Here is a 15,752-nt window from a genome sequence, read left to right on the forward strand (position 1 = left end):
AAATTCATCCTAGTAGTACAAAATTCCGTCAGGATAAACCACAATATACGACATAGACCTGAAAAGTTTAAAGGCAATTCGACTATCATACTATCGACTATTAATAACTATTAATAACAGTTATAGAAGATCGAAGTTTCGGATTTCAGATAAATTTGTGGTTCCCAAGACATGTATGACGTTATCATCATGTAAAGAGAACTGAACTGAACGGCGGGGTCGATGAAAACGTTTTAATTTTCCTTTTTTAATTGTTTTAGTTATTTGCATTTCAGTGTGAGTTACTCCAGGTAGACATGTGTATGTATATGTATATACTAAGAAAGTTTGCGGGTAGTAACCAATATAATAGGCATTTGTGTTCTGGTTACCAGTGGTTTTCAATTGACGTACCTAACATATATATGTATTGCTCATTGTGCATGGAATAAAGTGGAAATGCGTGAAGAGGCGTTACATCAATTTAGATGCGCACATATATATGCATGCATTGTCATGCGGTAATAAACAATCTTTGTTTATTTAGTGTGAACACTATACACTGAACACATTTTGTGGGTTGGCAAAATATGACGGAATTTTTGTATTTTTAGCTATGTACGAATGGAAAATCGTGCATAGCGAGTATCTCGCATAAGACGAACACAAAACCTTCATACCTGAAGTGCCCGGCTTCCGCTATCCCGACTTGTTCCACTTTACAATTAGTCATTGAATTATCAAATTTCTTTATTATGTTCAAGTCTTCATTAGGATTTAGAATAAAATTCGAGGAACATATATGGAATTCTCGAAAATAGGGCTACATCATAGACAGGTAATTCCCAACTCCAAAATATCTCGAACCACGTAGAGAATTCTATCTTTAGTCACTGATGAATCATTTCCATATGGCGTTTCAGCCCCTGTTATCAGATTGCAAGGTCAAAATATGCGTTTCAATGTGATATCCGTAACGAAAAATCGCTGCAAATTGTAAAATGATGGTAACGTTTTTTTATACCATTCAGTTACTTAGTATCACAATATAATCTAAGAATATGGCGCAAATATTAAAGCGAAACTTCGTCACCCTCGAGAAAAAATCCGCAAATAGAAATCTAGTCATAATGCTTATCATAAGCCCCTACGTGGGGCATAGCGCCATTTCTGTCGATCCTTGCCAATGTGATTCAACTCACTGTACAATTTTCCGAGAAGATTACAGTTTTCCTCCATTATTCTATACTACATATATGTAGTTACCATGTGCAAAGAAACAGGAAAACTTTTTAAGATAGCCTCACACAAGCGATACGGTCTTGAATTTGAGGACTGCTTGTTTCCTGAAAGAAATTTACTGCAAAAAAATTTCGGACAGTTATACTCAGTTCCTACCCAGTTCCAGCTTTGTCATAGAACTAGATGTATCAAACACACCATTGGTTAGTACATTACATAATGTATGTGATTATTTCACCGCGGGTATTGTATCCTTTTTTCGGGAATACGATCTAGTGCAAAACACTGCACACATAAGACCAATAATGCACTTTCTGACCTCTTTCACCATTGCTAATTTCTTAATAACAGCAATCTGAATGAAAAGTCCTTTTCCATTCCAAATTGTTGACGAGGGATGTAAATGCCGGTATTTCTTAGAGTTTCGACTTTTTCCTTATGAAGTTTCCCACAATCGATGATTGAAAGCCGTTCTTCACTCCGGTCTTGATAATATACTTGTTTTCTCTCATAAATTTTACAGCACTGAGGGGCACGGTAAATAATCAGTGGATCATTGCATGGAAAAGGGGCCATTTTATGTGAATGAGAGTGGTTCGAATTTTCCAGAATCGTCTACTGTGTATGTGTAGGCTTTCTATAAATATCAAAAAAGATCCCTTTTCCCTCTTAAGAACTTTAAATCTAGAAATGGCAGTTCTTCATTGTCTTCTATCTCCATTGTGAATTTTAAGTTCAGATGTACCTTATTCAGGATCTGCAGCATCTTCACCACTTTATATTTATAGACAATGAGATTTTTGATAGCAGCCCTTTGGAATGTAGATCATTCTCAATCTTGTCCATGAATAAGTCACTGCAAAAGAGGAACAGACGGTTCCTTCTAACTTCAGGGCTACCTGTCATGGATACTCCCGCAAGTTTCATGAGTATTCCTGTTTCTGTTTTCGATGCCAAGGATTTGGGATTTTTTTAGCAGCCAGTCCTCCAGATAAGAAAGCGCAACCTTAACCAGAATGCTTGGAAACCAATCCAACACGTCGAAGGACACTAATCGTTCATTTGGCTTTGTGAATTCTACTTCCTTTAGTTTCCTGATTAGGGCCCCTCTATTCCTGATAGTTTTTCCAGCGAGTAGTCCACCCAGTTCTTTAAATCTCCCCAACAGTCACTTGGCGATACATAGTGTGGGTGAATTTGTGACTTTTATAATTTCCCAGAAATCGTTGCAGGTATGTGTATCATAAATAGACCCTTTATCCTTAGCAGAACGGGGTTGGCCATTCTCAGTTCGGCTGCATTCTCGATTATGTAGTAGCATTCCTTTAACACTTTTTCCACCTGTTTCATTGAATCCGGCAAAGGACCTTTTCTCAATTCAAAGTATCCGCCCGTTCAAAGTTTTTCAAACAAGCCGTTTACCATAGGAAAATTTATCTGAGTATAATTACGCGGTATTTCCAGCCATGGAATTATTTAAAACTTACTTTTTCTATACGCTAGTGATATTTACTCGTCTTGCAAATACCGATATTTCGGGAACCACTTGCTCCCTTCATCGGTGCTAAGAAGCCTACACTTCAGTGGGTTTATTGACTTTTTTTATGGTAATCTAAATTTATAATACTATTCTAATTAGTTGATGTCCGGAAAGCTGAGTTGTTAGAACACAAAGCTGTCGTACGGAAGGTCGCGATTCAAATGTCACTGGTGGCAATGAGATTTATCGTGATTTAACGTCGGATACCAGTCGACTCAGCTGTGAATGAGTACCTGAGTCAAATCAGGGTAATAATCTCGGGCGAGCGCAATGCTGACCATATTGTCTCCTACAGTGTACTGTAGTGTACCTGAAAGATCCTGAAAGAAGAAGAGTTTTTTATAAGTTTTTTTTTCTTAGATACATTAATTAAACGTCACAACGGACAAATTTCTTTTTCTATTTATAGAAAATCCACCGGCACCGAACGGACAATCCCGTTCCATAGTTACTTGCATAAAATGGCAACCTATAGCATGATGTTCCGCCGCCCTCTGACAATCCTACTCACAGAGGAAGACTACGAGATCGAAAAACACTAAATTATCGACACTACAAGAAAGAATGGGTACATTAGCACCACCAAAGCTACGATGATCAGTAGACATGCACGAAGGATAGATCGTAGTAACCTCACTATACCGTACAGCCAACAATCGACTTATACCACATTAAAAAGATCAAGCATATAAAACGCTCGATCGATTTAAATCCAATAGCCTACTTCCAGTGGAGGTTTCTGAAAAAAGGGGTTTATAAGGATACTCAAAAGTCCTTAGTAGAAATTTCTTCTCAAATTTGTAATACTACCGCAAACATAACAAACAAAGATATCAGTAAATCGTTTTTGTTCAAAGGTATAGAGAAAAAATTATTTTAGTAAATCATAAAACAATTTATTTTCTAAACTATGATTTTGTTCTTTTTGACTTTATTAATAATTTACAATAAATAAAAAAAAAATTCAATAAAGCTAAGTTAATTTCTTATAATTATCCTTGTTGTGGTGGTCCACCTCGAGCAGTTGCCAAAACATTGGCTCCTTGTTGTGCAATTTCGAGTCCTTGAATACCGGCATCACGAACTCGTTGACCAAGTTTTTCCTGAAAGAAAAGGCTTACTTTTAGTCCCAAGAGCATACTAAAAAATACTAAGCCTAACTTACCACTGGTTTGAAAACCCTCTTCCACCAACCAGCTTCACTTTGACCGGAGAAGGCAATAAGGACAACAGCGAAGACAACGAAAAGCTTTGTGAAATTCATTCTGGCTTTGTATATTTTGGTAGTTTGTCTACTTGAAATAGATGGTTAGACGTAAGATACTGTTTTGATGCTAACTCCGTTCAAATCCACAGCTTTTATACAAAGCGAAGATCAAGTGTATCAATAAGAGTATAAAAATCCCCTCATACGTGAGGTTGTGTAAAATTTTATTAACATGATACCGTTTATGATGCTGATAGAATATCTCTTGTGGATTTTTCTTTCCCATTAAAAATGCAAAAATAACCCGGTCTTTGTTTACGAATATAGAAATGGAAGAATGGTTGTTTTATAAAATTCAATTGGTCCTTGTGTACTAAAGACCTGGATTTATAAATGGCAGAATTTTGGATATAATCCAATATTGATTGACTAGTCAGGATTTTAGAACTGATAGTTTATTTTCCAATTCCAATCTCTTGGTCTTGATTATGAATAGCATTATAGCTCCCCCACTGTTTTGAGGCTTATGTAATCGGATTTACATGCATGGCCAAAAGATGACTTTCGATGTGGTATCCGTAATGAAAAGTCCCTGCAAATCGTATTAGGCGTACTCAAATCAGCTAAGCAATATCACAATATAAACAGAATACCTGAACAAATCTTCAGAACGGGCTCAGACAATTCAGTTTTCGCTGACTGATACGAAGTAGTTTAGTTAGTAATGCAGTTGCCGGCCTTTTCACCATAACTAGTGTCTTAATGCCAGCATTATGAGTGAAAAATCACAATAAAATAAAATATAACTACATATGTTCGATTTTCACTCCTTCTGAAAAGGCTTGAATCGTTTAAGGATTGAGTTGTTAGGTACTTTTTAAGAGAAATCATCCGCATAAACCTTTATTAATAATTAAATGAAAAGTAACGATTCCTACCCTTTCCTGAATTAAGGGTACTAAAACTTTCCAGTGGTAGCATTAGATAAATATTAGACAACCATCCAGTTATGGACAACGGGAGTGGTGAACACTATAAATTATAAATTGTACCGACCTGTACTCAATGGAATAAATACCGCAAGTGGTAGACCAGTAATATTGGAAAATCCTTCCTCTCAGAAGGTTGATCCTAAGGATTCCGGATAGCAGTTTTTATATCATCTGAAAAAAACTCTTTCAGTAGTTGATAGTAATGTTCAAACAAGTCGGGAAACCGGAAGCTTGCGTTTTAGGTATAAACGGTTTTGTGTCTCCCTATGTGAGGAGCATAACGCCGTGCCGTTCTCCATTGGTTGATAACATTGACTCGTGATATTTAAATCGCTCAGTTCTGTTAGCGGTAGTGACCTGCCCAGAACTGAGCCATTTAAATATCTCGGGTCAATGCTATCGGCCAATGGAGAACTGCGTGATGAAGTTGCTTCACGCATTAACGCAACCTGGATTAAGTGGCATTTCCCAACTGGTGTTCTTTGTTATCGACGTATCAACGAACGTCTCAAATCTAAATTTTAGCGCAAAGTCGTCTATCCTGTCGCTCTCTATGGTTCTGAGTGTTTCCCGACTATAAAAGACAATCAACGAAGTCTTGCGGTAATGGAGGCAAAAATGTTGCGTTGAACTAGTGGCGTGACATGCTTTGATCACACCCGAAATGAGGATATCCGCGATCGATATGGGGTTGGACCGATCGTGAAAAAACTACGAGAGAGGCGTCTTCGATGGTATGGTCACGAAATTCGCACTAAAGAGAATTCACTTTGCCAAGATTGGTTTCAACATCGAAGTCGATGGGAAGCGACCAAAAGCCCGACCGAAACAACGGTGGGTTGATACGCTGGATTTAAAAGCCTGGCGATTACATCCAGATCAGGCATTTGATAAAATAAAATTGCGAAACCGATCACGAGAACCGACCCCGCTTTTGAACGGGACAAAGGCTGAAGAAAAAGAAGAAAATATGAGGAGTGACGAGTGCATGACAGTTCCGTGTGACATGGTTAAAAATTCCATTGCCCTCTATTCTTTAGAAAGCGATTTAAATACATCATTTGATGAAGAGTATTGAATTGATAATAATCAACCTTACATGGCTCAAATTCGGAGTTTAATATTATTAGCAAATGTCAAGAACTTAACCTAACGTTAATTATGACGGCAGCATCTTATTTGTATGGCTGATATTAATTCGCACGAAATTGAAAAGTTTGAACTGCTATAACTTTAACACTAACAGTTGGATTTCAATGAAACTTGGCATGCGCATACATGATGCTGTCCTCTATACCGGTGGAGTACTCCTAGGATGAACTTAAGGGGACTTTTTCAGTCAATTTCTAAAAGTTGGTAATATACTATTCGTATTTTTTTTTTGAGAATTGTGGGGTCCTAAGTCCGCATTAACTTAATGCTGGACGGACAAAATGGGGAGCAGCTTACTCCCACTTTTTTTGATCCACGGACCCCTCGTTTAGGGCTTAGCACCCAAACTTTCAAAAAATTAGGCGATGGCGGCATTACGGTTTCTTACCAAGGCAGAGGCAAATCATCAGACGCTGCCTCACCTCTACCCTGAAAGCAGCGCGTCCGAAGCGGTTCGCGGATATTAAGTGCTCCGTTATATAATTCGCAGAACACAACATGACTATGAATTATATTGAGCGCAAATCCGCCTTAATGACCAGAGCTGGGCCAGAGCTGAAAATATTTTTTTTTTGACAATTGTGGGGTCCTAAGTCTCAAAAAAAAGTATTTGGGAGTCCTAGGGTGAATGTAAGGGGGCTTTTTAGTCAATTTCCAAAAGTTAGTAATATACAATTAGTAAGTTTCTTTGAGCAGATATCAGAATAGGACATATTTTGAGGCCTAGATTTCATCTAAGCGCACCACCCCGATTTTTCACAGATTTTTGGATTCTGTAGTTTCCGAAAATCAGTCTTGTCTCACTTTAAGTGCTTACATTTTGACTCCTTACTCGCGCACTTTGCAATTCATGCCGAAACTATGATAATATCAATTTCGGAAAGTACTAACCGAGAGCCTTCATTTGATATGGCTACATCCAGCGAAAAAATATTTGAAGTCCTCCTTTTGCATATATGGAGAGCCCCCCTTTAAACTCCACCTAAATTTATGCCACACGCTGTATGCATAGGATTTCATAGTTCCCATCTGTCCACCAAATTTCGTTCGGATTGGTTTAGCTGTTTTGGAGAAAAGTGCGTGTGACAGACAAACAGACAGATATACAGTGAATCGACTTTAATAAGGTTTTGTTTTACATAAAAACTTTCAAACGCTCCAGGAAAATGAAAATGAAGAACTTCAGGAGAAGCTCAACAAGCTAGACGAACCCACGTTGCCGTTTAAGTTCTAAATTAACAAAATTCAGCTGGGAAATGTAATCCCATAGAGAACGTCTGAATCTAATGCTCTCCCTTCAAAGTCCAAGAGCTTCAATGTAAATGATTCAATAGGATGTCATACAGGTGCTGGCTAGAAAAACGTTTGCTCTTAAAAACAAGAAGAGTCCTCAAGAAAAGGTAAAATTCTCACCAAAAAGTATAAAGCAAACCTTAGTGAAAATTAATGAAGCGGATAACCAAAGGGAACCGAAAATTATTTGACGGAATTTCGGACGGAATTCGGCAGAATTAATAAGCACCTAATAGTTAACAACGCCCTAAAGGCAGCAGACAGGGCTTATATTCACTTAAACTGATAGAAAAGAGAAGGATATGAATCTTGTTTAAATTCTTTTTGCAGAATGTGTTAGCTGATTCGCAAGAAAAAGTTGTCCGAAGGAGAATGTGGTGTCAAAAGTAATTTTTAATTTAATTTTTATTTAATTATTAATTTAAAGTAATATTTGCAGTTGACTTTCAGCTCTGCAACTATCACTAATTGAGGAATTAGGATAAATATAAATTCATCTTTTGTAAAACATGTACCTTGTACATTAGTACATTGTATTGTATATATTTAGTGTCCGGATGACTCAAATGGTTAGAGCGTTGGGCTCCCGTAGTTCAGTTGTGAATGAGTACCCGAGCCAAATCAGGATAATAATCTCGGACGAACGCAATGCTGACCACATTGCCTCCTACTTTGTACTGCAGTGTATCGTTACGGTCTTGAATGAAGTACTCTAAGACACTTCAAAGCTCTGACCCAATATTATTATTATTATTGTGTATATTGAATTCGAGAAAAATTTGAAGGAGCAAGTTCTTGGCAGTTAAGAGCTATTATTCCTAAATAACTTATTTGATTTATAATTTTAATATCTTAGAACAAAGTGTTAACTATAATTCGGTGCAAATTTCCGTGCCTCAGCTATTGTAATTTCTAGATAATATTATTATAATATTTTAAATGCCGTGATTTCCTTCTGAAAATTAAAATTATTGCCAAATGGTTAAAAAATAAAAAAAAAAAAAAATATATAATATCTTTTGCTTAGAATTACGTGAGGACATATTAGAGTTTCGAAATATATGGAATATCTTCAACATTAGCTGAGACCTTTCATAGCCGAAGCGTACAACTTCTGGTTTCCTTTATAGAAAATGAAACGTCATTAGAAATCTGCTCCTGTCTGTCAGTGGATTTGTTACACATTATCGATCATCGAAGAGATGATAGAAGTCTGATGTTCCTAAACGCAGGTAATGGGTTCGGTTTTAATTTTTTTTTTAATTTTTTTAATATTATAATATTATATTTCCCTATGGTTGTTATCTCCATTATATGGAATCTATACCTATACACCATACATACAATTTTTCTCTATTTCGAAATTCACGTAGAATACCCTACTTCCATAATCAAAACTAAATAGGTGATTATAGAAGGTTTGGCTAGATGGTATAAAAAAATCATTTTAGCAACTTGTAAGACAGTTTATTTTATCAACTTTGATTTTGTCCTTTTCAACTTCAATTATAATTTAAAATAAATAAACAAAATTTAGAAATAGTTAAGTTAATTTCTCATAATTATCCTTGTTGTGGTGGTCCACCTCGAGCAGTTGCCAGAACATTGGCTCCTTGTTGTGCAATTTCGAGTCCTTGAATACCAGCATCACGAACTCGTTGACCAAGTTTTTCCTGAAAGAAAAGGCTTACTTTAGTCACAAGATCATACTAAGAAATATTAAGCATAACTTACCACTGGCTTGAAAACTCTCTTCCACCAACCAGCTTCACTTTGACTGGAGAAGGCAATAAGAACAACAGCGAAGACAACGAAAAGCTTTGTGAAATTCATTTTGGCTTTGTATATTTTGGTAGTTTGTCCACTTGAAATAGATGGTTAGACGTAAGATACTGTTCTGATGCCAACTCCGTTCAAATGCACAGCTTTTATACAAAGGGAAGATCAATCAAGCCTAAAAATCCCCGCTTACCATAGACATACTCGTACGTGAGGTCGGGTTCAATTTTATTAACACCAGAACGCTGATATTCTATCTGTTGTGGGTTTTCCTATTCCATGCAAAATGTAAAAATAACCCAGCTTTTGTTTACAAATACAGAAGTAGAATAGTTAAGTTTTATAGAATTTGGTTGGTACGTGTGTACTTAAGGACTGAGTATATAAAAGGCAGAATTTAGAATATAGTCGAATATTCATTGACTAGGCGGGGTTTGAATTTTCACAGTTTATTATTCACATCGAACGTACATATTTATGCATATACAACAACTACATCTACTATAACTCCCCCACTATTTTAAGACTTATGTACATTTACCCATATTTGGTTGTAAAAATAATCAGTAAGTTTGGTGCATCTCAATAAGTTATAGAACATTTACAAGATACAACCAGAATATTTAGGTATCCTTTTGAGTTCTTTGTGGTGCGTAAGAACTGCGACTGTTCTTTAGCTTGATTTTTATCACAATTTGGGCTGTGCAAGCAGTCCTGATGGCAGAGGGATTGGAAAGGGGAGATTCTACCCGGGCCCAGAGTTTTCTAGGGTCCCCAGAATAGAAATTTCAGTACAAGGAGATAATAAGGGCCTTCATAATTTGCTCTCCAAATTCGTATAATTTTTACCCGGACTACGATTTTCTCTTACGGCTCTGTACTGCAAAAATGAGACAAGCTTACAAACGAACAGTAACATCAGTAACAACAAGCAACCCAGATTCGAATAAAAGGAAGTAGATCGAGAGGTTGGCGCTGAAATCATCCGACCATGCCACCATCAACCAATATGTGATGAGAAATAAACAATTTAAAATGTGGTACACATTGTCGTAAGGAGTCTTCCTACTCATAACATAAGAGCACAGTTGAGAAGAACTGAACAATTACTTGTCAAGACCCATATTTTTTATTTTAACTTTGCATTCACGGATCACGAAGGAAATCATATCACTCCACAAAACAATCTTTCCCAGAAAGAACTACTTGCATGAAACTGTGCAAAGTGTTTTAAACCAGTATCGCTTGATGACATGACAACTAGGTAAAGGATCAATGAGGATTGGAACATTGCCATCGATCACTTTCTTCTACTCTACAATTAGTCATTGAAGTATCCATCTTCTTCGTCATGTTCAAGCCTTCACGGGGATTTAAAATGAATTTCGAATAACTTATATGGAATTCTCGAAAATAATGCTACATCATAGGCAGGGAATTCCCAACTCAGAAGCCACATGGAGAATTCTTAGGACAGTGATGAATTGCTTCCATATGGCGTTGCAGCTTCAGTTGTCAGACTGCAAGGCCAAAATATGCACTTGAATGTGACATTCGTAAAAAAACTCGCTGCAAATCGAGAGAAAAGATAATGTTTTATTTATTCCATTCAAATACGTAATATCACAATATAATCTAAGCACAGAGCAGAAGCAGACAATTTAAAGAAACTACGTCAGCCTCAACTTGCCAATGGAAGTCTAAGCATTACCGTAGGCCCCTAATTGAGGCATAGCGCTGTCGATCACTTAGAATGTACTCCTTATGATTTTTTAAGACCTTTGCACTTCTCTTCCATTATTCTACATCAAAAATATCTAAAGAAACAGCGAACCTTTCCAAGACAGCCGCAGAAATCCTCACAAGCGATACGGTTTTGAAGCTGAGGCTTTCTCGTTTCTAAAAGAAATTTATTGAATTTGCCTGAAAGGAATTTCGGATAACTATAATTAGGTCAGCGAACCGTAAGAGCCTTGTTATAGAACTACATGGATACAATATATCCGAACACACCATTCGTTGCTAGATAGCATAAAGTGGGTCATTATTTCACGTTTAAAGTGGGTATTATTCGCTTATTTAATGAATAAAATCCGGTACAAACACTATACCCATAAAGCCAATAATGTGCTTTTGGATTTTTCTCACATTTCATTACTCATCCCTTAATACGAGCAATCTACACAGAAACTCACAACGGAATAAAAAAATAGGTCGATTCCATCAACAACACAAATTGACTCACTCCAAAGTAAAGATGTTTGGGCTCTGTACGTCAAAAATATATATCTTGAAAGCTTTTTTATCCTGAAATTAATTATGTAATCTTTTGTTGATAAGTCGAAATACGTAAAGTTCAGAACTACATAATACATATATAGGTATGTAAATAATTAGGTCTTTTATAGGATTGAAATGTTACTTTTTACTTTTTAATTACGGTCAAGGAATGAATACATTTTAAACCCATGAAAAAATGACAAAATTACTTGGCATGCGTATATTGCAAGCACCGAGGTTCATACACTTTCTTGGACGCAGTGTCACTTCTGTCATCAAGTAGAAATCCTCATTCACTTGAACACACAACAATCTGCGTTAGAATAGAATAGAACCTTTTAACTAAAGTGTCATTCACACTATGCCCTCTGCGTCAGAAAGTCCTTCACACAATCACAACTCTCTTCAGTTTTCACTAAACTATCAGAGTTGTATTCCCTATTTTGGAAACCACGGAATGAAGAGCAGACTCACGGGGCTTTCCATCCTGGTAAATATGTTGGTTTTCATTCAGTCGATCCGACCTTAACGCTTTCTCGCAAATGCAATATTGAGCAATCTCACAAGACATTTCGATTTATCTGAAGTTCTTCATGTTTGAATAGTCATCTTTTACAGACTTCGGTATGAAGACTACGTTATACAGGTAAGCACGTAGTCTGGAAAAATACACCCTTAGAAACAAATCCCAGACTTCACCTTAGTCGCTCTATTCCCTTTTTTATTATCGTCGGGTAGATCCCATAAAGGATAGTATAGTAGCTCTTGTTTTTTCACCATCGTTCTCGCAGTGTTCCAGTTGCTCTTGCGACATTTTCATATTGAAATATGTATTCTCAGTAATGGTGGTCAAAAGGTAGTATAAGTCCCAGGACGAAACGTGGATTGGTACCCACGATGGAGCATAAAACCTGGGAAACGCCTGCAGAACCAACACCAACAGCTCTACTACCAAAACCTATCTCCACCTCCACGTGGTGACCGCTGGGAGCTCTTCCTTAACGAAAAGTTGCAGACGGAGAAAGATGAAGGCGAATCTCCCGTGACTAAAAACGGCACAAATTGTACCATCTGGTCTTCCAGGTTGGGGGTTGGGTAGGGCTGACAACCCTACATGGAAAACAACTTGTTACGAACAAGAGCCTCGGACTGGACGGATAATACCACGACGAATCCGGCAACGACAAAGGAATAATGATTTACGCATTTTCTAATGGAACGTGCACTTATTGTACAGAGATAGAGCTACCAAGCAGCTAGCCGATACCCTGTCTGATGTAACCCACGAAGCCTGTCCCAGATATGACATCAAAGGGAAGGAGCCCGTATTCAGGCGAAACGTTGACTCCCATAGTTTACACCCAAATGCAAATGATAACGGACTGCGGATCATTCGATTAGCAATATCACACGAAATGATTGCTGGAAGTACCTGCTTTGCGCGGAAAGCGGTCCACAAACAAACGTGGGCCTCCCAAGATGGAACCACCAAATCGACCACGTGCTGATCGAAAGCCGCCAGCTCACAGCCTTGATGAATCTTAGAACATATAGGAGGGACAATAACAACACCACCCAAAATCCCCTTTGACAATCAAGTGAGAGTTAACATTGAAGCCATCCACAACACAACCCTCCGCAACACTTATAAGAGGGAAATGGATGCCGCAATAGCCGCAATCAACAGAGATCCTGGAGATGAGGCATCAACAAAAGATCTTCATAATCACCTGAAGAACGTTATCATAAATACGGCCACAAACAGAGTTGGCCCCTACCGCAAAAAGAGTCAGAACGGCAAGCTTGACGACGAATGTAAGCTAGCAACGGAACGGAAAAATGTGCATACGAAGTAATGTTGCATTTTCGAACCACGCGGGCACGCGCGGAAATTTATCACGAACTCCTTCGAGCGGAGAAAGAAAGCGTGGAAGAACCAACAAGTCTGTGAACTCGAAAAGTACAGGGAGCGCAAGTTTTATCAACAAATCGGCAGGATGAGGCCTTACACACTTCGATGATCATCCTGCCGAGAAAAAGAAGGTAATCTAATTTCCGACAATAACAGATCAAATTTTCTCTCTGCGGCAAGCGATAGAAAAATTGTTGGAATATGGACATCAGTTGCACCATCTTTTCATTGACTTTCAAGCCGTCTATGATCGGATAGCCAGGGTAAAACTGTACACGGCTATGAAATAATTCGGTCTCCCGACGAAATTGATAGGACTAACTAAGCAAGACAAAATATATGGTGGTAATTTCAACACCAAAAACCAAACAACCAACAACATCACAGAATAAAGATAGGAGACTACAACTTTGAGATTGTTGACAATTTCTCCTATCTAGGGTCAAAAATCACAACCGATAACAACTACGATGGTGAAATCCGCGCACGGTTGTTGTCAGCTAACAGAGCCTATTTCAGCCTACAAAAACTGTTCCGTTCGAAACGTCTCACCATTGGGTCAAGGCTTTTACTGTACAAGACAATGATCTTGCAGTCCTCATGTATTCCTCGGAGACTTGGATTTTTAGCAAGAAGAATTGCGAACTATTGGCCGCGTTCGAGAGAAGAATCCTTCGACGAATTTTTGGCCCCCTACATGAGGTTGGACGATTCCGTTGTCTACATAACAACGAAATCTATGAGTGATACCATGACCGTTAGGTTATGGATAAAATTCGACTCAACAGATTATGGTGGGCGGGTCGCTTAACCCGTATGGATGAGGATACTGCAGCCCGGAAAATCGATAAGGGCGATATTTATGGTAGAAAAAGAAGACGAGGCAGACCCTGCCTGAGATGAAGATATGACGTAGGTCAGAACGCCAGACAGTTTTTTGGGATATCGAATTGGTGAACCTTGGCACAAAAACGGGATGTCTGGAGTTCCTTATTAAGGCAGGCCTTGACTGGATACCGGTTGTTGCGCCGGTGATGATGATGATCCTCAGTAATCCCCAATTCTTTTCCGACCAATTCGATCACCTTTCTCCACAATGGTATACTTCCTTACTAAGACGCAACCCACTTAAAGGTCCTGCACAGCCCTGAGGTTTTTCTTTCACTTTCGTTTCGAACTTCTTGTTAGTCCCTTGTATTCGTGCTATGAATCCATGCAATTTAACCAATTTTATTTCTTATTACCTACAAGCACGAAGTCATCTGGTTGATTTCTTGAGTTTTTGCAGTTTTCTATGCTATCTCGGAACTGTTTCACGCATTTACCTCGGTAATAGAGTTTCTTTACCAGAAAGACTAGCTGATTAGCTGAGCGACACTTCAAATTCTGCTAGCCTCAGCATGATCTGCTTGCATAGAGGAATCGACGGTCTCCGTTAAATTATCGATCATAATCTCCTCCTGTAACACGTTGGTGGCATTGACTAAATCCAGGTCGTCGTCCGAAGCTGAGCGGATAAAGCCATTCATGTCCGAAGCCTCTAGTTCCCTGCCTTAATTATATTACACGACTACTGCGGAACCGCATTGTAAATGTGTCGAAAATTTTATAGAAAATTAGACCTTACTGTTTGTCCATCTCTCTATCTGCAACGCGCAATTTACTCTGAGATAATTGGACTCTATTGAACGTGTTTAAATCGAATTTTGGTGATATTATTATATTAAATATTACTATTTTTGATGATTTCATATTTTCATACAGAGGATCTAGACTTCATCATACATGATTTTTTTTTGTATTTTGAAGTTCACGTAAAGGACCCTCCGCTAAATTTCATGAACACCATCATGTCATGTGTAATATTCATTTCGATAATTAAGGGCAAATAATTCAAACGGTTTTGGCTGAACGAGATAGAGAAAACATTATTTTGGCAAATTAAAACAGTTTATTTTAAAAATGATCGTTTCGTTTTTTTTCGAACTTCAATAATAATTTACAATAAATAAATAAAGTTTGGAAATAGCAAAGTTAATTTATTATAATTATCCTTGTTGTGGTGGTTCACCTTGAGCTGTTGCCAGAACATTGGCTCCTTGTTGGGCGATTGCAATTCCTTAAATACCGGCATCACGAACCCATTGACCAAGTTTTTCCTGGAAATCCATAGATACTTTTAGTCAGAAGGTCCTACTAGAAACGGTCAAGTAAAACTGGCACTGGCTTAAAGACCCTCTTTCACCAACTTTGCCCACAGAAGGTCATAAGAACAAAAGCGAAGACAACGAAAAGCTTTGTGAAATTCATTTTAGCTGTGTATATATTGTAATAGTTTATCTGCTTGAAAAAGACAATTGAGAGTAAAATGCTGAA

The 15,752-nt window shown here is 37.8% G+C and overlaps 2 protein-coding genes across 2 annotated transcripts; both read right to left on the reverse strand.

The window, feature by feature from the left end:
* Positions 1–3,669: 3,669 nt before the first annotated feature.
* On the reverse strand, positions 3,670–4,107 carry LOC119656625 (cecropin-like peptide 1). The gene is made up of 2 exons (XM_038063064.1): positions 3,927–4,107; positions 3,670–3,864 (listed from the first exon to the last, which is right to left on the reverse strand). Exons 1-2 carry the CDS (start codon positions 4,023–4,025, stop codon positions 3,754–3,756), a joined length of 210 nt encoding a protein of 69 aa, XP_037918992.1. The 5' UTR covers positions 4,026–4,107; the 3' UTR covers positions 3,670–3,753.
* A 4,743-nt stretch (positions 4,108–8,850) lies between these two features.
* Positions 8,851–9,317, reverse strand: LOC119656617 (cecropin-like peptide 1). The gene is made up of 2 exons (XM_038063057.1): positions 9,140–9,317; positions 8,851–9,078 (listed from the first exon to the last, which is right to left on the reverse strand). Exons 1-2 carry the CDS (start codon positions 9,236–9,238, stop codon positions 8,968–8,970), a joined length of 210 nt encoding a protein of 69 aa, XP_037918985.1. The 5' UTR covers positions 9,239–9,317; the 3' UTR covers positions 8,851–8,967.
* Between the last annotated feature and the right edge of the window lie 6,435 nt (positions 9,318–15,752).

This window comes from Hermetia illucens, chromosome 5, assembly GCF_905115235.1.
Source record: "Hermetia illucens chromosome 5, iHerIll2.2.curated.20191125, whole genome shotgun sequence".
Taxonomy (NCBI): Eukaryota; Metazoa; Arthropoda; class Insecta; order Diptera; family Stratiomyidae; genus Hermetia; species Hermetia illucens.